Source organism: Anas platyrhynchos, chromosome 1 (assembly GCF_047663525.1).
Source record: "Anas platyrhynchos isolate ZD024472 breed Pekin duck chromosome 1, IASCAAS_PekinDuck_T2T, whole genome shotgun sequence".
Lineage (NCBI taxonomy): Eukaryota > Metazoa > Chordata > Aves > Anseriformes > Anatidae > Anas > Anas platyrhynchos.
Window position 1 is genome coordinate 183754078 of NC_092587.1, and position 22948 is coordinate 183777025.

A 22948-nucleotide genomic window follows, 5' to 3' on the forward strand; every position below is an offset into this window, starting at 1 on the left:
GAAGAAGAAGTAGGGATTTTAATTACATACTCTGAAGAATAAAATAGTTGAAGGATATCAGGATATGATTTATAATCAAATGCACTAGATGTATTAGGTGCTTACTACAAATGAGCCACTGGGCACCCAGAATATAAAGACAACGGTTGGACTTTGATGATCTTAAAGGTCTTTTCCAACCAAAATGATTCAGTGATAACAGGGATGCTCTGCTGTCATACTACTTGCCCACCCAAGCTCTTCTCCAACAGCAGCAGCAGGACATGGTACCACCTTAAGAGAGCAAGTGAACCTGGTCACCTTCTGAGATCTAGCCTCCTACTTCCCAGGCATCCACACTGTCCTGGTTGGGATGTCAGGAGGTACATTCCTGCCTGCTAAAGGATTTTGGTATCTGCTTATGGGCCCACGCTTCACATATTTCCCTACTCCCTTTTTGAGTTTGCTGGTATAACCTGTTCCCACAATACTTTCCAGAAGTTCATGACGTGCTGTGTAAAAAGGACTGACCTGTTTGCTCCAGGTTCCTTTTACTCTCCATGGAAAGAATCAGGAAATATCTGGTTGCAATTTATCTTACCTTAATGTGCATGCTAAAATTGATCGGAAGGGCCGTGCCCTAAAATTATCTCCAGAGTATAAATGAGGCATAAGGTAACTAGCTCAGATGTAAATGTGTGCAATGCAACATCTAAAGTGAAGTGAGACAAACCACACCCTGTAAGTCTTTAACTGGTCTTTTCCAATTTAAAATATATAATTTAGCACACTTTAATTAAATATATTTAATACGTTTATAAAGTAAGAGAAGTTTATTGCTAGTCTGAGAGTGATGCCTACATAATCCTTCCTGTTGGGATGACTGCTGCAGGGAAAGAAAAAGAATGGGAAAGGAGGCAGAATCCTGTTTTCAAAGCTCAAGTTTGATTTACTGTAGTTAGTCCTGGTAATTCTGCATCTCCCTAGGTTCCTTCGTGATGATGGTTAATCAGTTGCTGCATGTTCACTGTGGACACAACAAAGGATTTCACATAAAAGTATAAAACATTCTGAGCAAGGCACTGGAAAAGTTTTGTTAAATGATACAATATTCCAGAAGAATGTGATGAGTCATTTTACTGTGAAAAAAGAATTCTGACTTCTGAGAATTTTCACAGAAACACAAAAAATGCTTTACTGAAAAGTTATTACCACCTTTTTGATCCTGTGCTTACTATCTGCAAGGGTTTAGAAAATCAGGATTATAAAATTAAGAAGAGCCTCAAGAGCAGCAAGTTCATCCCCCCTGCTGCTGTGGGCATATCTATGACACAAAACACCCACTTCTAACTCCATCCAGGTTCACTTTGACATCATCTGGGTATTTTTTTCATACTGTCCTCTCTGGAAGACTGTTGCAGAGTCACATTTCACAAAGGGTTACCCATTTTTTTTCAGTTTTCGGGTTAAATTTATTCATGTTCAGTCTAAACACTTCAGTTCTTGCACCGAAACTCTTCTTTGCCTTAGACAGTTATTTTTCTTCACTTGTTTCAACCATTGATCTATTTATAGAGAGCAAGTATATCCTCTCCCAGGGTTCTTGCTCAGGTAAATAAGCCATGTTCTGGTAAGATAATTCCTCATCTCTGCTGGAAACATCACCTGATACAGACTAGAAACAAATGTGTCTTTGTCACAGCTGGATTATATTGGCATCTTATGGTCATGCTGTGATCAGCAAGTTCTCATCTTACAGAAAATTCTTATGAGCCTTTCTGTTCATCTGTTTATTATCCTGGTGATCCTTTGCACTTGGCAGTGTTTCCTGAAGTTTAGCTCATGCTTTAATTAGTGCAATCCTCCTCTGTGCCAAAGCATGGGAGTTAAAAAACATTAAAAACTTCAGCAAGTAACTGCCCTTGAGCCTGATGCTTCTACTTTCAGTGCCACCTATTGTGATATCCTCTTTAGCAATTTCTTAGTTATTGCTATAAATTCCCATCCCCCTGATCTCAACAGTAATTCTCCACATGGCACTATTTCAACTGTCTTACTGAAATACAGATTAGGTTTATCTTATTTTCTTTCTCTAGATAATCAGTTATCACAGAAAGCTATCAGATGTGTCTGGCTTGACTTTGATGTTGTAAGTTCGCAGTGTTTTGGGTCCATTGCACCTGTAGTTATTTCCATTCATCCAAGCCTCATCCTCATTAACCTTCCTGTCTACGAAACCAAGTGCTCAATGTGATCTTGACAGATCAGACAAAAAGCACTAATTGGTTTTGAAGTAGATTTTTTTAATTCCCCACTACCTGATGGCTGTATGTCTTCCTGTCCTAATTTTCCTAATGTGAAGAACCACAGGATAAGGCAACTCAACATCCATGAGGCCTTGTTTGGAAAACCACAGCCATTTGCTTGCTCCAGCTTTACAAGACCAAGGAGGTGCTGCTGACTGCCCTCGCAGGGGGAACTGTATCGCCATCCATCAGACGCTTCCCTGTGTCAGAAGACTCAGCTGAGTGCTCAGGAAAAACAGAGGAGAGCATGAGATACTGGATTTCCCCACAGATCTGCAGCAGACACCAGATGCCTGAAATATGTGAGGCTCAGGCAAAATGTGCATACAATCCAGATCATATGGCAGAGTTCACCATCCGAGAAGTCACAGGAGCACAAAGTACTTCCACCCAATTTTTGTACTGGCCCTCCAGTACTCACCTCCTCTCTCATCCATCCCCCCTCCCCTCACCTTCATTAGACTAAGTGTGAAAGTCTGTCTATGAAAAAAAAAATGTGATTGAGTTTCTCACCATGGATTGTCTATACCCTATAGACAAAGATTGGAAAATTAATCTTTATTATTATTATTATTATTATTATTATTATTATTATTATTATTATTATTATTATTATTAGGATGAGATTCACCGTGTTCACTTCTCTCCATTACCTGTAAATTAACCCTAGAATGGTGAGCTCAAACATGGATGTCTCTGCTGAAAACCTCTAAAATTAGCTCAAATGTGATTGCTTTCCCTTGTGTCTGTCCTCCAGCCTTCAAGGGAGAGGTGTCTACCCAGCCATCTCCAGCCCTGACACAGCACTGCTGTATGACTCTCAAGCTCTTGACCCACCACTTCAAATTAAGCAGCTCTATGCCAAAGTTTTGCAGGGAGCCAAGTGCAGCTTAGCCAGCGTCTTCACTCGCTGTGGTGCAGAGCCAAAGTACACACAGCTACACCCCTGGTCAGCCCAGTGGACAGCTGGCTCCGAGCTGGAGAACAAGTCCCACATGCTCTTCCCTCTGGGATCACTGGGAATGCTGCCAAACCACTTAAAGGGGAATATCTTTACACAAGACCACATTTTATAATGGTTATTGAAAAGCCAAGTATTGAAAATACAGGCAGATGCCAAACTGTGTCTCAGGGCTGATGCAAACGCTGCTGGGAAGACAGCACTGGGACGCTAGTAAACTGGAACATAGGACCTATATTCCATGCTACGGCCTCACTCAAGCTAGCTAAATGACTTGCTGCTGACACCTGTAGCTCAGGAAGTTTAACACCATTTTATCCAATGTTGGATAAATATAATCTGCTATTGATAAACTTTGCAGGTTGAGGATTGTCCCAGTTGCACCCAGTGCCAGTACGAACAAACCCTTCATGCTATATACAAAAGCAAATGTGGGGACTCTGCAGGCTGTAATCTCCATAAAACTCTCCTCTTAGCACCATGAAGTGGAGCTTAAGAGTTGGTGGCCAACCAACAGTGAAACACCACTTCTGTACCCTCAATTAGGCATGTTGTTCTTCTAAGGTCAGTAATTAATCTTACCAGAAACATAACATGGGGAGCAAGAAAGCAGTGTCTTGTCACACCTGTAGAAGAATAACAGGATATAAGAACCACTGCAATGGGTTAGGCTGTCCAACCCGTCTCATATCTTTTGACATTCCAGAATAAACTCCAGAGAAAAACGTGAAAGCCACTCAGACAAATGGGGGATATTTAGGCTGGAAGGGTGGCTTCAAGCATCGTACTGATCTCTAAGTGGGAGATAATAATTTAAGTTGTTATCTGTATTCACTACGAATCCTGTTTTTTAACTTTGCCTAATTATTGGTCTGAGTCACCTCTTTCAACAATGAGTTCCTGCACCTAATTGGCCATAACAAACTACTTCCTTATGTTAGCTTTGAATTACTGCCTTCTCCATTCATTGATTGTTCCCATGAACACACGTAAGACACGAGTCCCTCACCTCTTTCTGAGCAAACATGAATTATGAGCTGTACTCAGCTCCTTCCTAGCCCACAACTGGAACTTCTCATGGACTTTAAGCCACACATTTGGAGTCTTGGATTCTTCTTTTTGCTATCTCCTGAAAGTATTTGTATAACTCTGTAAGTGACCCTATTTAAGCATATGTCTTATTTAAACTACAAAATGTCATATTAATCTATCCTATCCTCCTCCTCCAGTTATGCCACAGAAGGAAGGCCATCATTCAGTGGTTTGTCACAAGAAACATAAAAGTCAAGTACAGAAGGTTGGCTACAGAGAAGCTGAAGGAGGAGGTGGGGAGAGAACAGAGAGCTAGTGCTGAGACTGGACGCCTGAACAGGACACAGCACACAGGGAACTTACTCCTGAGACTCCTCTGCTTGAAATCAGTCATTCTCTTGTGTACTTTTACATGCTCACTGCCATAAAAAAATAGTGGAACATGCAAAAAGCCTCTCAAAACACAAGATCTAGCTTCCCGTAGTTTAATGTTTCTTTTTTTCTCTGGCCCTCATATGCAGTATCCAAGCTGCTAACACATGGAGATTAATCTTTAAAAACACTACCTGTTCTCCTTTCCATCTGTTCTTAGATTCAGAAATCCAATCTCTCAGCTAAGCTGTCTGTCTTCATTACAAGATCATCCTTTCCTTAACTAAGATTGCATAGGTGTTCAGCAGTAGGCATTTTAGGAAGAGTAGATTATTCTGAGAAACAATCTGAGAAGATGTTGAAAGATCTGCAATCTTGCAAAATAAGGATGGGACTCTGGCCATTAAGAAGTACTGAAGAGAAGATAATCCTCATTGCTGGGAATGAGGAGACACAAAAAATAGCCAATGATGGGGATAATGAAGCTGTCAAGGGGAATGGGATTGAGAAGAGGAATTATCTGTGTCAGACAGGACAAGATAATAAGCACAAGCAGTCAACTTAGCTATAAGCGGGGAAATCCAACATGTGGACAGATGCTAGAAAAAATAAAAGCTGCTATTGAGTAACAACACTTTGCCCAAGTCATTGCACTATGCAAGAAGACAGAGTACAGTTTTGATGTCTTTTGAGAACGAGCTTCTTTTGCATATTAGAGATAGGTAAGGAGTGTCAGTAACATCCAAGGACAAATTCCAACAACTAGTATAAAACCCTGATGCAAAATCAGCCAAAAAAAATGCTTCATTACTCATGTTTCATAATAAAATAAGATGTGCTGTGTTTTATTGACTGAGTACAGGAAAACCACTAAAAGCCGTCTAACTAGAAAAGTCTTTGGACCACAGAAAAGAGAAACACTGCAGAAAGTCTCAATCCAAATGAGCAAGACTGTCTCCTTCAACATGTCTTGGTCTATGAGTTTCTTCTGCAATACTCCCATAAGATTTCAGCTGCTTGCACCAGCCACTTAGAAGTCTGAAATTGCTTTATTACACAGCCAGTGATGTAACAAGAAAAACTGAGTCTGCCTGGCAGATTTCTGGACAGCTGTCATTGCTTGTGCTTCTATCTTATGTCCGATGTCAGTGTTAGTATCACAGGAAGTTTCTTTCTTCGATAGTTAATGGTCTATTTTGCTTAATTACTTTATAGATTTGACATACCTGTTGACTCCCTTGCCTCTGCATACCCAGTAAGACACTGTCCCCCAGATGCTTGAATAGTTCGGGCATTTCTACATGGTCTTAGATCTACTATCTATGAATATGAAATGCTAGTGCCCTGCAAGTCTCTTTCCAGAATCATCAGATCCTTTCCCACATTGGGAACATGATGATCCAATGTATCCTCTCCCATTGCTTTCGCACTTTCACACTTCCATACTCACTTCATTCCTAAATGTATTCCCCGAAAGCACTCCCACAAAATGAAGAGTCCATTAGCAGAACTCTGAAAGGAGATATATGGATCATCACATTTAGTTGCCTGCAGGAGTATAACAAGCTTTTAGCTCCAGACACAACACAACAGTATCCACTATTCAACACTTCTTTCCCATGTTCATGGCATTGTGAGCCACGAGACAAATCCTGAAACCTTTTAATGCAATAAAAGCCACCCAAATGCTCCAAAAGTCACAACAGGCCATAGGAATAAAACAGGAGAGAACAACGATATCATCAGAATCCTAAACCCTTGCAACAGCATGGAAATGATTTAAATAAAATGCCCTAACAAACCTGGGAAGCTGGCTACCTTCCATGGCACAGACAGAGGGAAAAAAGGAGGCTGAACAAGACACATCACCGTTCCTTGACTGTATAACTTGGGTGAAATTCCTCCCTGACCACCAGGCCAGAATGTGCAAAATCAGATTAACACAAGCCAGAACTAGTATCTCCTCCTTTACAGTGCCAATTTCAAAGTGGTCTCTATATCATTACCCTAAGCTGTGCTATGGAAATATGCCATTTCTGAGCTGCTCCGTGCTGCACTTTGCTACTTTTAATATCCAGACTCTGAAAATGCTCATGCCAATTTCTTGCTGCTTTTATTGGAATTCTCCCCTATTTTAAGCAACCATCTCCTTCAAGCACCGCTTTTCTATTTGCCAGAAACAGGGATGGGGAGTGGGACAAATGACTGAGTAATTACAGTTTCACACAAAAGTGGCATAAGCAGCAGCCCAGCTACGAATATGAGACACGGGGAAAGTGCTATGGTGCAAGACTTCCATCCTGACACCTCTGAGACTGTTTTATTTCTTTCATCAAAGAATAAAAGGTATCAATCTGCAGCTTCAAGAAGTCAGTCATATTGCAGCAGGTTATACAGCAATTTCACAAGGGTAAACTGACCCAATTTGAAGCAGTGGGCACTCATCCAATGAAAGAATACAGAAGGCAGCGTCTGAAATGACTGACTGGCTCACTGTATCAAAATGAAATTTTTCAATAACACGGCAAAATGGGACAGCAAGAATTTCCATGGTAAAGTAAAACTAAAATGATAGGTTTTTCTTTCCCTTAGTTCTCTCTCTCTCTTTTTTTTTTTTTTTTTTAAACTGAAGGATCTCTCTTAAATACTTTAACTTCCATGAATCAGCAAATTCCAGCTGCATATGTTTTAGATCCTTTTGATTTGCTGTAATTACATTACGTTACTTTCTGAAAACAGGAATTATTAGGAATCTGAAAAAAAGCTAGCTGGTGTGATGGGGATTTTGGGGGCACTAATGGCAGGTAATGATGAGGAAGAATGAGAGGGATTTTTGATCATACCAAGCATATTACTAGGAAGTAAGACTGCAGTTGGACCCTATTCCTGCAGCTCTGTTCCTTGCCCTGGTTGGTTTACCCCAGTAGCCCCTTCTCGTTCAAAACAAGAGGCATTGTCGTGGCTGGGAAAGGAACTGCTGTAATAAAGCCAACTCAAGAGCTCCTTCGGTGCATTTCCAAAGTCCTACACTTGGCATGGTAGACGTGCTACATGAATATGGGAATAAACTTTTTTTTTTCAAGGAATACATCTGCTCAACTTCACAATTTACTTATGTGCTTGGAAGTGACAGGATTCTGAAAAAAAAAAAAAAAAAGTTTATGGAAAATTCAATTCTCACTGATTTCCCTTAAGCTCCTTTGAAAAGCCCTGCCTTAACACGGCAACTCTCTTTCTTTTTTTGGATGTCCAGTGTCCACCACCTCTCAGTGCTGGTGGCAATGGGAGGACAGCAGGAGGACCACCAAAAGCCAAGACAGACTCTTGGGATTAGGCTCTATCACTGTAAAGTGTGGTTTGCGATTTCATTAAATCACTACCCAGCTTCCCCCAGAAAAAATCCTCTTCCCCCAGAAAAACTCCTATGACATTTATAAACAAAAATGAACTAGAGAATGGCTCACCTCTGGGGGACTCCAGGCCAGCTCATTGCATACCAAGTTTAATTTTAAGTGCTAAATATGCACATAACAATGCAGTATTTTCTCATAAATCCATTCCCCTGCATTCCCATTCACCACATCACCCCACATTTCCCCACCTCCTCATTCGCTGCCCATTTTCCTAATGTTCCTCTTTCCTATCACCCCATGCTTTTGTTACAACTGTTTCTTGCCTGGGTTTAGCCTCCTCGTGGGATGCATAACTGGTGATGGCCAAGCTGTTGTGGTGTCCTTTCTCTTCAATTAGTGACCTGAAAACTCTGTCTCCAAACACAGCCTGTACCCAAGTTAACATTTTGCTACAACAGGGAAAGAAATGAAGAATGAAATAAGTGTATTACAACAAGCATGTTACCACTGAACAATCACGAGCCAGCTGAACTTTCATTCCAAACCTGAGGTCAGAATTATTGGATTGACTTTTAAGTAAAATTTTATTACCTAGACAATGCAAAACAAAAAAATCATTGTTCAGTCTGGCAATGCAATAGATTCCCAAACAAAATCTCAAAAGAAAATACATGTTGCATTTGAAATTCTATCATTTCCATATATACTTAAGGAAAGAAAATTAGAAGAATTAATCAATAACTACGTTTGCTACATGCCTGCAGCAAAAGCAAGATTATTTCTTAAAACACTGAAAGTTAAATAAACAAATTGTGTAAACTTTGCCCTCAGCTCTGGAAAACAACTGATCCAGTGGAGCTATTGCATATTCAAAAGAACAAGAAAAAAGCTGACTGAGAAAAAGGCATCGGAAAATCCCAGCGAGCTCTTATCAGAGCGTGTGACCAACTACAAGCCTGTGCCCTCTTCCCACTCAACTATTTGCTGTCTTTTCTAGAAGAGGGATCAAAACAAACAGATGCTGCTATCTTCCCAACTGTAAAGCAAATAGCTTGTGAACTTGTCCGGCGAGATATAATCCCAGGGGTGCCAACAATTCCTAGCCGTTAGTAAGGGCATTAAACTGATTAACCTACAAAAGGATTTCTGGGTTGACTTTTGGACTCAAAATAACGAGGCATTTCCACAGTATAATCTCTCCTGGTCAATTTTAAACAACTCAGCTGTCCTTAGAGGTGTGCTAAGCTAACTAAAACAGAACTCAAAGCTCAGTTCTTATCACGACCCAACGTGCAAGTATGAAAATTGCCACGTGCAGACCCGCTGGAAATGCAAGTGGTCACCCCCTTGCCCAACAGCAGGTCGCAGGGGGCCTCACAGCACCTGCGACGTGCAGAAACCCCTGTGCTTCCCATCCCACAGCAATCAGCAGCCCTGGGATCATCCGCAGTCTCAGCCCCTTGCTTCCTACAGCAGCTGTTGTAAACAGCATCTGTAAAGGCTTTGGAAACTGGGAGAATTTGGAGCATCTTTTTGTTCGGAATCCAAACAAAACTAAACTTTAAACTTGTGCAGCTCTCCGTAACACAGAGTGCTATTTTCTTCCCAGACTAAACATACATAAAAACGAAGCAACACAAAAATATGCTTCAGTGTGGCCAAACCCAGAGATTCTTCAATTTCTTTGTCCTACTTAACCCAGTGTGCATCCAGAAGGACCTTCCCTGCCAAATCTCCAGGGTGATATACCACAAACTTGGTATAGAAGGCCAGGGTTTTTATGGTGTTTTGTGCTCTCAGAGCAGAGTTTAAGCTGTTACAGCAAGCCAGAAGTAAGTTGCTATCACCACTACCCTAAACAAACTACATTCACTGTTAATATATATCGTATTCCAAATTTTCTTCCATTGAATTACATTTCCAGAGCTTAAATTATGCCATACATCATTCTGCCTCCAATCTGCCAGCAAAGAGGAAGAATACAAGTTTAGGAGTCCTACCATTTACACCACCACCTAAAGCACCACGAGTGTCTTTTCTCAAACTGATCTCTCTGTCTTATAGAAAGATTTTGTTCCTACCACTAACACTGAAAGGCCATTCCAGAAACTCAGTCCCCTAAGGGCTATCCATGTATTCCAATAGCCACTCTAATGTTATGGATATTGAATTTTTGTCCTGTTTTTGTGTGTGTGTATTGTTCTTTAACTCTAATTTTTCTTCCTTTCATTAATATTTATGCCCAGGAATATTTATAGGGAGCATTGGTGTGAATCTAATTCTTCTATATCCTTGTTACCATTTGTCTCCTGCTCATCCCATTTTTTCCGAAAGCTCCAGTCCCTGACTACGGCCAGAATGTCTTTCTCCTCTTGTGCTTAGTCAGTTACTACTCTTCCTTCTTGGCAAGCCACCCTCTGTTTCTGCTGGCATATTTTCTCCCAAGTGCAAAAAATCAGATCTATTTCCAAAAGCCGGTCTTTTCTCTCATGTTTATATTCATGGTCATATTCCATGGGTCACCTTCTCCCTCAGATATCTGTCCAATCTTTTATTTCAGTAATTTCCAAAATATCCTGAGATATTTTCTACAACTTCATTCTTCTGTTTCTTATTCACAGACTTAATCTAAAACCAGCAGTCACAAGTTTACCTGAGACAGTCTTATTTGAGCTTTGGCAGGCAGATATTCAAACATGAAAAGTTTTTATTTAGTATTTAAAGTAGGTAACATACATTCTCTAATTTCTACAACTCATGTCATCATTGTACATGGAGGTCACGTCCTCTACTTCTTCAGAAGCAGTTCTCCATCATTTCCTCTTCTTTGTTTTTACCATCATGGAAAGAAAGAAGAGAATCTCCTTGTATAGATGTTTTTCCCTTACAAGTCTCTGCAAGAATGCTCCTTTGATTGCTGACTTCTTGGCTTCTATAAAACTTTGCCAGGATCAACCCTGCACCTTCATGTTAAGTTCAGCAGTTTAACCATTCATCAGCAACAACCAAACACACAAATCACACACCCAATTGCAAGGATTAGCAAACAGCCCTCCAACTCTGCCAACTACAAACTGTAAATCACAAGGCTCCACTAACTGGAGCAAAGCGAACTACAGAGCACCTCCATGTGTCTGTTTGTTCTTTCCTGCTCCTCCCAGTCTAAGAAGGATATGTATATTAGTCGCTTAAAAACACTTAAAATACAACGTCTCCAAACCTCCTTATCCCTAAGGAGACCTTCCACACGCTTCACTTCAGATCCCCCCAAACTGTAACAAATAGAAGACCTCGTCTAATTCAGGAAAGAGGTCAAAGAGAGAGAACCAAGAATGTATCATATTTTATGGGCATTTATTAGTGGGAAATAAAAGAGTATCAAGGAGCAGACAGCTTTACACTCGTACCCAATCAGACTTTGTAAGATGTGATTTATTTTTTTTTTGCCTGTCTAAACGCCCTTATCTACATTAAACTGCTGTTAATCAGTACTCATTATCTTTCTGACACCAAACAGAGCCCAGCCCAACACGTTAAATAAAAACTTTGATCTTAAATGAAAAGCATGGCATTTAGAAAGGAAGCATACTAGATTACCTTGGATAGGAACCAGAAATATCACCTAGATACCTCCAGCAACTGCTATGTCAACAACTACAAATCAGGCACCTGGCACTTAAAATGAGATGTGAAAACACAGATTTGGGGCTGTCTGCAGAATTAAATACAAAGATTTCTGGTTATAAATGCCACAACTACTAAGCACTAAAATCCTCAAAAGGAACAGGGACTATCATAACAAATCCTCACCCTCAAAATAAGCAAGGAGTTGAGATGGGTCTTATCCCTATGGGCTCAACCTGGTGCTCTTCCACACAGGGACCACATGAATTCTGCTTCCATCCCACTTCAGTAACCTGTGTAGCATTTCTAGGTCCTGCCTGTTCAGTTTTAATAACTTTTTCTATAACCTCTAAAAGGCTTTTAAAGTTATAGAACGTGTGCACTTGAGGGAGCCCACTCTACTTTTCCATGACAACACCTTATTCTCCAAGTAGTCATGATATTTCTATAATTAAGGGTCAAAATACTCTTTACAGATAAAAAATGCTTTTTTATTACAGCAGAATATTTGAAAACATTTCTTTTGCAAATGCGTATGCAATCAGGTAGAAACGACAAGGGGAAAGTTATTCATTCTATCTTTGGAACTAATTTTAATAAAATGGGTATCAGTAGAAGATCAAACTCCTCAGTTTACCACATTTTAAAATGAAGTTCAATTTATTTTTTTTTCTTTTGATGATTAAAGCTTCAGAAAGGTATGTCAACTTACAGCTGTTATTATAATTTGTGAACATAGCATAACCAATCCTAGCTACTGGAACAGAAGAGAGCAGCATCTGATTTGAATTTGCTTTATGGTTTGACTGTACATGTTTGTCATCTCTGGTGTTTGAGAACTACTTAATTCAAATGATCGGTGATTAACATAATCACTACTGCAGCAAATTCTTTGCAAATATATACTACCCAACTGAAAAAAGACCAGATTCAGAACAGGAAACAGAACCAATTTGGCTTTTGTTCTTTGAATTAAGTCTTAAGAAAACAAGAACAGGAAAATATAGCTACGATGATCTGTACTTTCAGAAAAATTGATTACTTTCAGAAAAATCCACAAGTATTCCACATGCAGTAAGTGAAACTTTGATGGCTGTCTGAATGTTGAAAGAAACAGTACGCACCAAGAAAAGCCCACTTTCCTATGCAGCAATTACTGAAACTTTATTAGGTTTAGCGCTGAAGGTCAACAAAAGAGTACTTACCTTTTGTTTTGGAAGGGAAGGGAAATCAGTACTCTGTTGCTACGTGACTGGTTTCCAAGCAGCAGTTCCACTCACTTCTTTGCGGAAACAAAGTGTTCTTCTGTTTCTGCAAATGCTGTTTATATTGAGTAAATCCAAGTATGTTCAATTCAGACAATATACTGTGAACTAGTAATGAAAAAAATGCATTTGCAAAAAACAGAATATATCACATTGAACGACCCCTCTCAACCAGAGATGCATCATACCCATGAGATTGCTGGCATGACATTTTCTGGCTGTTGACTCAGGAGAATGCCAAGCTTTATGAACTGTACTTGATCTACCCAATTTGTTTTGTGAATAAATGCGTATGGCTTCCTCTGTTTCTCAGCAGGTTTGAAGGGCTTAGATATGTCAAAAGCAACTCAAGTGTCAGTGGAAATACTATAAAAGAGTGTAGTTTTCAGCGAATACTGATCAACATCCCTCAACAACCAACCAAGGATGCGTCCATTGAATATTCTTTTTTATTTGCATTTTTACATTACTATTATTTGGTCTTTATAAAAAGTGTCTCTTACTCTATCAATTTGGAGTCTGACATGACTCAATTGTGGAAGTTCAGAAAAAATGAATAATTAAAAAATGCAGTACAATAGGATGAAATCCATTCAAGCCAAATTTAAGCATCATTAATCAGATCAAACTTCATTGCCCTGCTTGCACCAGCCCTCAAATGAACAACCTGAATTGAATCAAAGACTTATTTGATTATTTATTCAGATAATAAATAATTCATTCAAAAAGACAGAGCCTGAAATCCACATTCATATCTGTTGAATTTTCATTTTAAATGTTGACATTTAAAACACTCTGCATATTGTAAATAAGGAAAAAAATGCCAGAAAGCATGCATATTAAGAGTTAGTCTGCTCCTTTACATAGAAACAATCATTTATGAAGATGGGTTTTACATTTTAAAAAATTAACACATTCTGCAAGCTCATTTTCGATGGAAAAAAAAAAAAAAAAAAAAAAAAAAGACAAGAACACCACAGAGAAGGAAAGAGGACTAGGAAGAAGCCCAGGACTCGGTGTTTCAGGAAATGTAAGACATAAGCATCAAAAGTCTGGGCAGCTAAAAGGTTTTTTTTTTTGTGGGGGAGATAATAAAACCTCATCTTCACAGACAGGGCTGTGAGGAGCATATCTCCTGGCAGCACTGGTGGTGTGCACATCCTCCAAATGATGTTATGAAGAGGTAGTGCAACAGCTGTACAGCTTCCTGATACAAACGAAGGCTGCATGAGCTCCTGAGAATAACTGACCCAAGTCACCTACAAAATTACATGCGCTTCCCCACACCCATTAAAAAACATTATTCAAGTTGTAAAGTCAATCACTCTAGAATTATGTAAGAGGAGAATTTAATTTGCACATGGAAATGTAATTCAACGCTTTTACCATATGTGGTATAATTTTGTCTTTCATTACATGATCACATACACTTTCTCTATGGATATAAGGCTGTGCAGTCAAAGAAGCAATACCCTGTAGCTTCCTACCTCATCGCTTGCACAATTTGAAAGTTTTTTATGAATAAGCCATGGAAATGTAAGGGAAAAAAAAAAAAAAAAGAGGATCACAGCACTAAAGCTGTTAACTTTTCTGTCCTTAAGGCTCTATCTCTGCCTCTGCTAAAGATTCCTACCTGGAGCCAGATTCACAGATGGAAGTTCTCCATGAACATCACATCTCCTGATTTCTCTGTGAACAATCTGAGATTTTGAGATCAGACTTGTAGAAAAACTGGAAGTATAACTGATGGGGAAAAAAAAAAAAAAAACATGCCAGGAAAAGGGCACAAACAGGCAGTGGACACTTTTGGTCTTAACCGTACCTGTATTTCAGTTCCTTGTTCATGAAATGTGGAAAAAATGATGCCTTACACTGTTGCATAAAAAGAAGTGTTTACTAATTGTGAACAAGCTGAATGAGGTCACAAGGAGAAAACTAATGCTGAGGTTCTATCACTACAACAAGTACTGGTAAACTTTCCTTATTTAATTATACTTTCCACAGTGCCTAGGCAAGCCCATGCCTTGGCTTCTCATTTGTTAAAAGCATTTCCCTTCTTTGGAGGGCTTTTATGAAAACAAGCATATGCTACAGATTATGAGAGACTCAGATACTGTGGTGATGTGGGATATAAATACTCAAGACAGACAGCACTATAGAAAAGCCAAGGACAAAACTGGTGTTTATCTTTATTTGTCTGTTCTCAGAGCCCTACATTAATTCAGGTCTGAAGCTACAAATTGAACAAAGGGTGGAGGGGAGAACCATACAGAATATGAACTGCCTTATTAACTGCCCATTTTCCACAGCAAAGGAGGCACTTCAGAAAAAAAAAATAAAGTGACAGACAACATTTAAACTCCATCTCAGTAAACCTGCCATTCTTGGAGTTGAAGTAATGATTCCAAGGTAATCTTCATTTTGACAACCCGAGTGCTAGTGTTTGCAGCTCTAATGAGTTCTGTTGCATGTCCTCTGCATGAAGAGAGAAACAAAGCTTCTGCTCCTGAGGTTCTGCACTCCAGGCATCAAGCTGATAGCTCTTACCCTACACACAGTCCCAGTGCCTTCAGAATAACTAAGCAAAGTTAGCAAAGTAGCAAACAACGCACTGACAGCTATTCGATGACTCTATGAAAAGCACAACGTTAGGTGATGAAGCCTTGCAGCAAAATCTGGTACCTTCCCTGCAAATGCTGAAATTTAGGCACAGTAATATTAATAGTCATATAATAGTCATATAAATACTCATTTACTTGTTTAGTTGAGTCAACTGTACAATCACAGCGTTACACTTGGGCAAGTGCAATCTAAGGGTTACTAAAGAGTTTAAAAGTTACGGGACCAGGAATTTTAGTGCCTTCTGATACTTTGACCCCATCTTCCCCATCTGTATTTAGTCTTGAAATACCTGTAACACTAAACAATGCAAAGGTAATGTAGGAAACTAGCAAAAAGTTAAGTAAGATGTGTTGGATGTTTTCTCAATGTTCTCATCATATGAGACTCTACGACACACCTGATGATGATAAGCATACACAGAGCAGGACATTAACAGTGTTTGTGAATGCGGATGGAGGTATGACAGATCATGCCTTATTGGCCATACCATTTCAGCTGGACAGACTGAATCCTTTAGCCCCTTGGTGAAAAAAATTGTACACACTTTTGCTTAATTCTTCCTGAGAATCTGCAAGTGCTTCCAGCACACTTAACAATTATAGCATGTATACACACAATGCATGAAAAATATTTATAGCAAATCACTGATGCCACTTACTAGAATAGTGGAGCATAGGGTCTTTTTTTCCCAAAAACTGTTCACGCTGTCAGAAAAGCCCATACTTTGTTAAGAACATATTTCAATAAGATATTTCAGCCAGCTCTACCATCTCCATTAACTCAGTGAGACTTTTTTTTAATCAAACGCTTGAATTCCTTCAATATCTGTGTTAAGTACTTCCACAGTAGCTGTAAGCTGACACTGAAGTGGCACGCACTTGCAAACGTTGGAGGGCAGAATTAAACATTTCTGTTGAATACAGAAAATGGTTTAACTCAGTGCACTGACATTTACTTAAGGCAACTACAAACACAAAGTTCGTGCCTCCAGTTGGCCAACCCAAGTTGGCTGCCCACCTGCCATCGGGGAGATGGAGGCACATTCAGCCCCAACCCTCGTTCCATGCTAATTTGGTTTCCACACTGGCAGCAGACCGGCCAATGGGTCCACGCAATGGGGTGGGCTGAGAGTACCCTTCCCTTTGACATAACCCATAGACCGAAGAGCCACCAGGGCTGGGAGGTGAAGGCCCCGCGCCTTCCCACCGCTCACCCACCATTTACCTGCAGCAGGTGATGCGCCGCCCGGTAGCCAAGGCGCGGGCCTCCCCGCACACCCGGCGGCAGCCGCCCCGTGCCGTAGCCGTGCCAGGCCACCACGTAGGGGTTGTCCATGGTCAACCAGTAGCGCACCTGCCCTCCGAAATGCCGAAAGCAGAGCTCGGCGTAGTCGCGGAAGAGCTCGGGCAGGACAGGGCTGGCCCAGCCACCGAAGGTGTCCTGCAGGTGCTGCGGCAGGTCCCAGTGGTACAAGGTGACGACGGGCTCCACACCCAGCGCCCGCAGGCGGCCCAGCAGCCGGTCATAGTGGGCCAACCCAGCAGGGTTGAGGGGCGCCGTGCCGTTGGGCAGCAGCCGGGCCCAGGCCAGCGAGAAGCGGTAGTGGGAGACCCCCAGACGCCGCAGCCCCTCGGCATCGCGGAAGAGGTTGTTGTAGCTGTCGCTGGCCACGTCGCCGCCCGTCGGACCCGTGAAGCCAGACCCGGGTGGCGTGGCAGGGCGGTGGGCGAAGGTGTCCCAGACCGAAGCCCCTTTGCCCTCCTGCCGCCAGCCGCCCTCCGTCTGGTAGGCAGCGCTGCCTACACCCCAGAGGAAGCCGTCGGGGAAGGTGTCGTGGAGGAAGAGCTGGTCCTGAGGGTAGGGCAGGCGGGCGAAGCGGGCCCAGGTGCCCGAGCCCTGCCCCGGTGCCCCGAGCAGCGGCTGCCCGAGCAGCAGCAGCAGCAGCAGCAGCAGCGGGGCCATGCTGCCGGCGGGGCTCCGCGACGGCGGCTCCCTCCTGCCGGCCCCCCGCCGCCCCCTTTTATCCTCACCTCTCCCCTTCCCGCCCCCCGTGCCGGTGGGCACGGCTATTAATAATTACCTCGGAGCTGCCGTCTGCATCCTGCCCGCCCGGCGAGGGGAGCGGAGCCGGCTCCCTCGGGGAAGAGAGCGGGCTGCCTCCGGGGGCGGGATCCGGGGTGAGACGGGGCGGGCAGGCGGGGAGGAGCGGCTTCGGGGGTCGCCTCTGGCATCCCTCGGGGTGGCCCCCGGCTGCCCACGGCTTCCGAGGGTCCCTGCCCCGCTGCTCGGCTCGACCCCTGCCCCTGAAGCGCCCCGAGGAGCCGTCGGGGGAGCCGCGGGGTCCCCGGAGTTAGAGCAGGGGAGCACCTCGCGTGAGGGAATGAAGGGGCAGTGTTGGGTTTTGCTGCTTTTCTTCCTTTTTATTTCAATCCTTCACCCAGTATTTTCGTCGTGCTATCACATCGAGAGATGCCGCTGCTGCAATTGCTGGTGTAATAATAATTAGAGACTTGGTGGGCAAGGACCTCATACACTGACACTGCCCAGCAACCCACGGGTTGGCACCTCGGAGTAACAGCACCCACTCCGTTCTGGGGCTGGATGTTGTTGAATTGGGGTCTTCACCCAATACAAAGCAAGTGACAATTAGAAAAACCTCACAGATCTGTATGCAGAGGAAGCAAATCAAGCCGTGCATTTCAGTCTGATTATTTGGCTGCACTTCTTAGCTGCCTGTGTGGGCATGATGCAGAGGAATCTTTTTAAAGGTCTCAGGCTGCTGTTGTCTTCTCCTTCAGACAAGGAAACTTGGCCAAGAAGTGGCTTAACATGTTGCAGATAGTCGGTGTTCAGTTATGTGAACTCTGACACGATCTGGGGTATCTAAGACGAAAACACCTCCTAGACAGGCTGCTAAGGACAGAGAGATGTTCCCAGGAGATAAAGTTATTGTTTAACTAAGGAGTGAAGGCATTGAGATAATTTCATTTTATTTTTAGAAAATAAACGCCTTCCAGGTAAAATTACAGGTAATCACTAATACTGAAGCTGATGGATTTAAATACCTATTCTGGGATGCCGAAAGTTTTCTCTAGTGTGTAGGATGGGCTCTCACACCTCTCAGGCCCAGGCAGAGTCTGCCTTTTTTTTTTTTTTTTTTTTTTTACACCAATTCAATTTGCTTTCACATATTGTTTTGTAGTGTTTTTAAAGAAGAGGCAAAAGATGTAGGCTACAGAGTTGTAGTCAGTGTTCCATTAATGGTGACCAATTTACTCCCATGTTAGACGGATGAAGCTCTGGACAGCCCAGGGAACCACCAACATCCCTTCCCTAAAAGGGTTCCTCCTGTAGGTGGTGTGGGAGCAGGTGAGTGGCAGGCTGGTCATCAACTCCTACAAGTCTGCTATAGCCTGACAAGCTACTGAAGTTTGATTACAGCCTAAATAAAAGATAACTTGAGCTCCAACTGCAGCAACAGAAAGTTGTCAGCATCACATGGTACTTGCAGAAGCTGGAGATTCATTGTTAGCTGCACAGTGGCATTGCTGTGCTCCTTTGCAAAAGGTGAAGAGCCAGGCTCCTGTTCAGCTACTCACCCCATGTCAGTGGAAGTGTAACACCTTAGCTGGAGCTCACTGCCTGAGTATTTTGAAAAATGGGATGTATCAGAAATATCTGAGCCTAAAACCAGGCACTAGTGATGCCAAGTCCATTGCTGACATTTAAGGAAGAAAACTTCAATAAGTATGTGGTGCCACAAGGGATCTTAAGATATATTTTGATACATTTTCTTTTATTTGCTAATTATTAACTAAAACCCAAATCAAACTTATTTGTAGTTAGACATGTAAGTGAAGCATGTTCATTAGGAGCTCATTTCTTCCAGAGTTTCTCTATGCTCAAAGCAAAGAAACAGCTTCAAGGTGTTGGTGTGAGTCAGCCTAGCCAGCATCTTAGTCAGCTTCTGGAGGTGGATGCCTTCCCCAGAAACTATACAGGCAGCGTGCAGTGGCTGTGCTCCTGAAGTAAGCAGCCCACTTCTGAGGGATGAAACCTGGCCATGAATTACTGGCACTAACCTGTTGCTTCACCTGTATGTCTGTCACATGAAAGCTGCTTTCTCTTCTTCTTTTTCTTTCTTTTTTTTTTTTCTTTTAATAGTATAAATATCTGAAAATGTGCACTGTGGCCTCCAGTTGCTTGGTTTGTGTCTGTGTGCATGTTGTTGTTTTTTCTCTTAGAAAGAAAGCTTGTTTTCATGTTTTAGAACAACACAGCCACCCACTGCTCTGGGCAAATATATATATTTTCTTCTGCTCTGACAAACTCTGTGCAATATTAACCATGCAGAAAGGTCAGCCAAACACTTGCAGACACCCCAGGCTCCCCTTCTGCTCCTTGAGTTCAAAGCATGGCTCTGTTGTGTCTGTGCTGCTGAGCAAGCACACTGCCAACCCTGCCCCAGATCGGCAGATTGGGATTTGTTACCTTTCAGCCTTCTTTGTATTGCTAATTACTGAAGGTTCAACTTTTGATAATATACATAACGGATACTTAAAGTGCTGATATAGTTTTCATTCAGGCTGTGTGGAGAAATTTTCTTTGCCAGCTGTGCAGTCAGGACATACAATCAAACTCGACAGTGTTCTGACTGGGCATTTCTCTTTCTATCCCAAAGAGACTGAACCTTCGAGGATACCGACATTTTTTAGGTAAAAGAACTCTGTTACTGCTTTCAGTTCATTTTACAGCTTTCCCTGATGTCATGTCATGCATTGTGTCAGTGCTGCAAACCCCTTCCTCCTTTAAAAACCTCTGCAGAAGAACTAGCAGCCTTATACTGGTAGCATCTGTGCTCCTCTCTGTGGCAAAACAACCGGTCTCAGTGCCTAACACAGCCATCTTCTGTTTTAATGCCCCTTCTCTGCTTACAAGCATATTTCCAAACATATACAACCATATATGCGGTTGAAAATAGCCTTGTGTAATAGATTTACAGCCTCAGCATTTCTTCTCAAGGCACAAAACTCACTTCAGTTGGGGACACTGCTTAAAAAAAATTACCCTCCGAATTAGACTTGAGCATTTTCTCTATTGCTTCTATCACTGCATAACAACACTAATTCCCTACTCTGTCTGTTAAATGCAAACTGCTAAGCCATCAAATTTTACTTTCGCTTGCTGATGAAAAGTTGTTCCCAGTGGAAAGCTGTGTAATGGCGTTCTAGATTTACCTTCTTCATCACTGCCAGGGCATCGCAGCCTACCAGGCAAATAAGCTCTTCCTCAATTCTCTCAGAGACAGAGTTACAAGTCCAATTTTCTTGAAAAAGATGCATCCTTCCATAGCTATTCCTTCTTTCTTTCTTGATCATACTAGTTACATGCATTCACTGTACATTCTGAATGGATTTAAAGACAGATAATAACTGACGGTAGTGAAATTAGAAATATAGTGCTGTCAGGTCCAAAATAACCCTGTTGGTGTAATGAACTAGCACACTGCTGAAGAATGCTTGGGAAGATGTCAAAATCCCCTTAATATAGTAATAGCAGAAAGTAGCAAATCATTTGTCTCCACTTTTTTTGTAGTAGGGAAGTGTCATAGAGAACCTATGCCTGTTTCTGAAACCTGAGGACTGTAGCTATTTCTTGCATCCAGTATGACAAATCCTTTTTAAACCACAAAGGACTCTGGATTGTTCTTCTTTGTTCTGTGGCAGGATCTTGTGTGACAGTGAGAAATTAGAAACCTAAATTCAAATTGTTTTCACTTCACCTTTGTAAATGTGTCTCCAAGAAGTGAGCAAATCCAGAACATCCCCTTGTATGAGAAGTGCAATTCCAAATCCTTTGTCCCCTCTGACTTTGGAAGGTGACCAGGAGTAACTTCAAGTCAAGCCTACAAACACCTATTTTATTTGAATGTGGCAGGGATGACAACACCATTGTAACCTAGGAGGGGACCAGTGGTATCTGGATGCTTCCTTATACCTAAATGGCAGGGACTACAAAACCTTCCCGTTCTTGCAAACCCTGATTCAGGGAAACGAGTAAACCCATTTCAACCCCTGAATCACAAAAAGTAATGAGGGAGGGGAAGAAAGGTGAAATGCCATCTTGGGGTGTCATTTCAGTGGAAATGACATCTTGGAAATGGCATCTTTACTTCTGGGAGATCTAAGAACTCCCTATTATCCGGAAGATGAGGCAAAAGTTTCTAAATCATCTCCCTGTCTTCAAAAGTACCTAGGAAATTCCTTCTAAATTGATGGAAGAAGGGATGGGCAAAGAGAGAAGGGAAAAGACGTCATCTCTTTGCCAGCAGAAGGAAGGCAACGAAGAGATACAGCATCTCTCTTCCTATTGTGGGTAGGGAAGAAAGGGTTGGCTGGGAAGACAGGTCCAGAGCAGGGGGAAAAGGGTCAGGAGTGTTGGAGAAAGAATAGAAGAGTGCTCCTTGCCAGCTCCAGCCATCCAGTTTCTAAGCCAGAGGCTTCATCTCTGTTTTAGGCAGGAACCTAAACCTGGCGGCAGCAAAGAAATATGCCTGTCTCCCCAAAGTCTGCTGAGACTGTGTGAACAAGTAAAGGGGGTTGTCCAGAGAAGTTACAGACTAAATAAGGTGTCGCTCAATGAGTTTAGGCATTTTTAAGGTAGAAAGTCCTGGAAAACAGAGGGATTGGATCACTCAAGGAGGTAAAACAGATTTTACAGTTTAGATGGGATGTAGTAGACTGGATCTCAACCCTAAGAGTTGCACACCTGTGAAAATCACAGTTTATGATCTCTGATGTCATATAAAAAGGAACACAAACATCATTTCACTGTTCTCACTTCTATTTTAATTTCTATTTGTGATACACTGTTATCATTTGGAAACCAATTTCATCCAGTCTCCACAGGATAGCTGGAAAGCTTGAATCCTGTGGTTCAGTCTAGAGCTGACAGCACTCTAGAGACACGTACGGTGACTTTTCATATACAGTCATCCTATCTCCTCAGTTCAGGCACAGCTGCATTTCCCTTCACTCTTTAAATTTCTATTATTTTAAAACCTCTGGCAAAATGCCACAACTTCTATGAAAAGAAAGATCCATGGGGGCTTAAATGAAGAAATAAAAAGCACTACTATTAAAAAATGAAAATGCAATGCTGAGTTTTATGTACATGGAAGCTGAATTTTTTATGCATTAAATTCAGTCAGGGAAGAATATCCTGCAGAATTGCCTCTATTATCATATCTTTAGATCACTTTCCAGAGGTAAATGGATAAGAGCTGCTCCTACTAAAATCATACAGCAGGATAAATTAGTGTTTGCTAAATCTATACCTCAATAAGCAGTTGAATGATGCTTTAGTTCAGATATTAATTTCTTAGTTTCAGCTCTTGCCAGTATTGGTCTCTTCTACTGTATGGCAAAGACCAGT

At 41.8% G+C, this 22948-nt stretch overlaps 1 protein-coding gene across 1 annotated transcript in view; it reads right to left on the reverse strand.

Annotated features, from left to right (window-relative positions):
- KL (klotho) overlaps nt 1-17525 on the reverse strand; it is a 49656-nt gene extending 32131 nt beyond the window's left edge. Inside the window, exon 1 of the mRNA XM_027470149.3 lies at nt 16739-17525. Within this exon, the coding sequence (XP_027325950.2) occupies nt 16739-17476 (738 nt within the window). The 5' untranslated portion in view covers nt 17477-17525. The remainder of the gene's footprint in view (nt 1-16738) is intronic.
- Nucleotides 17526-22948: the final 5423 nt, after the last annotated feature.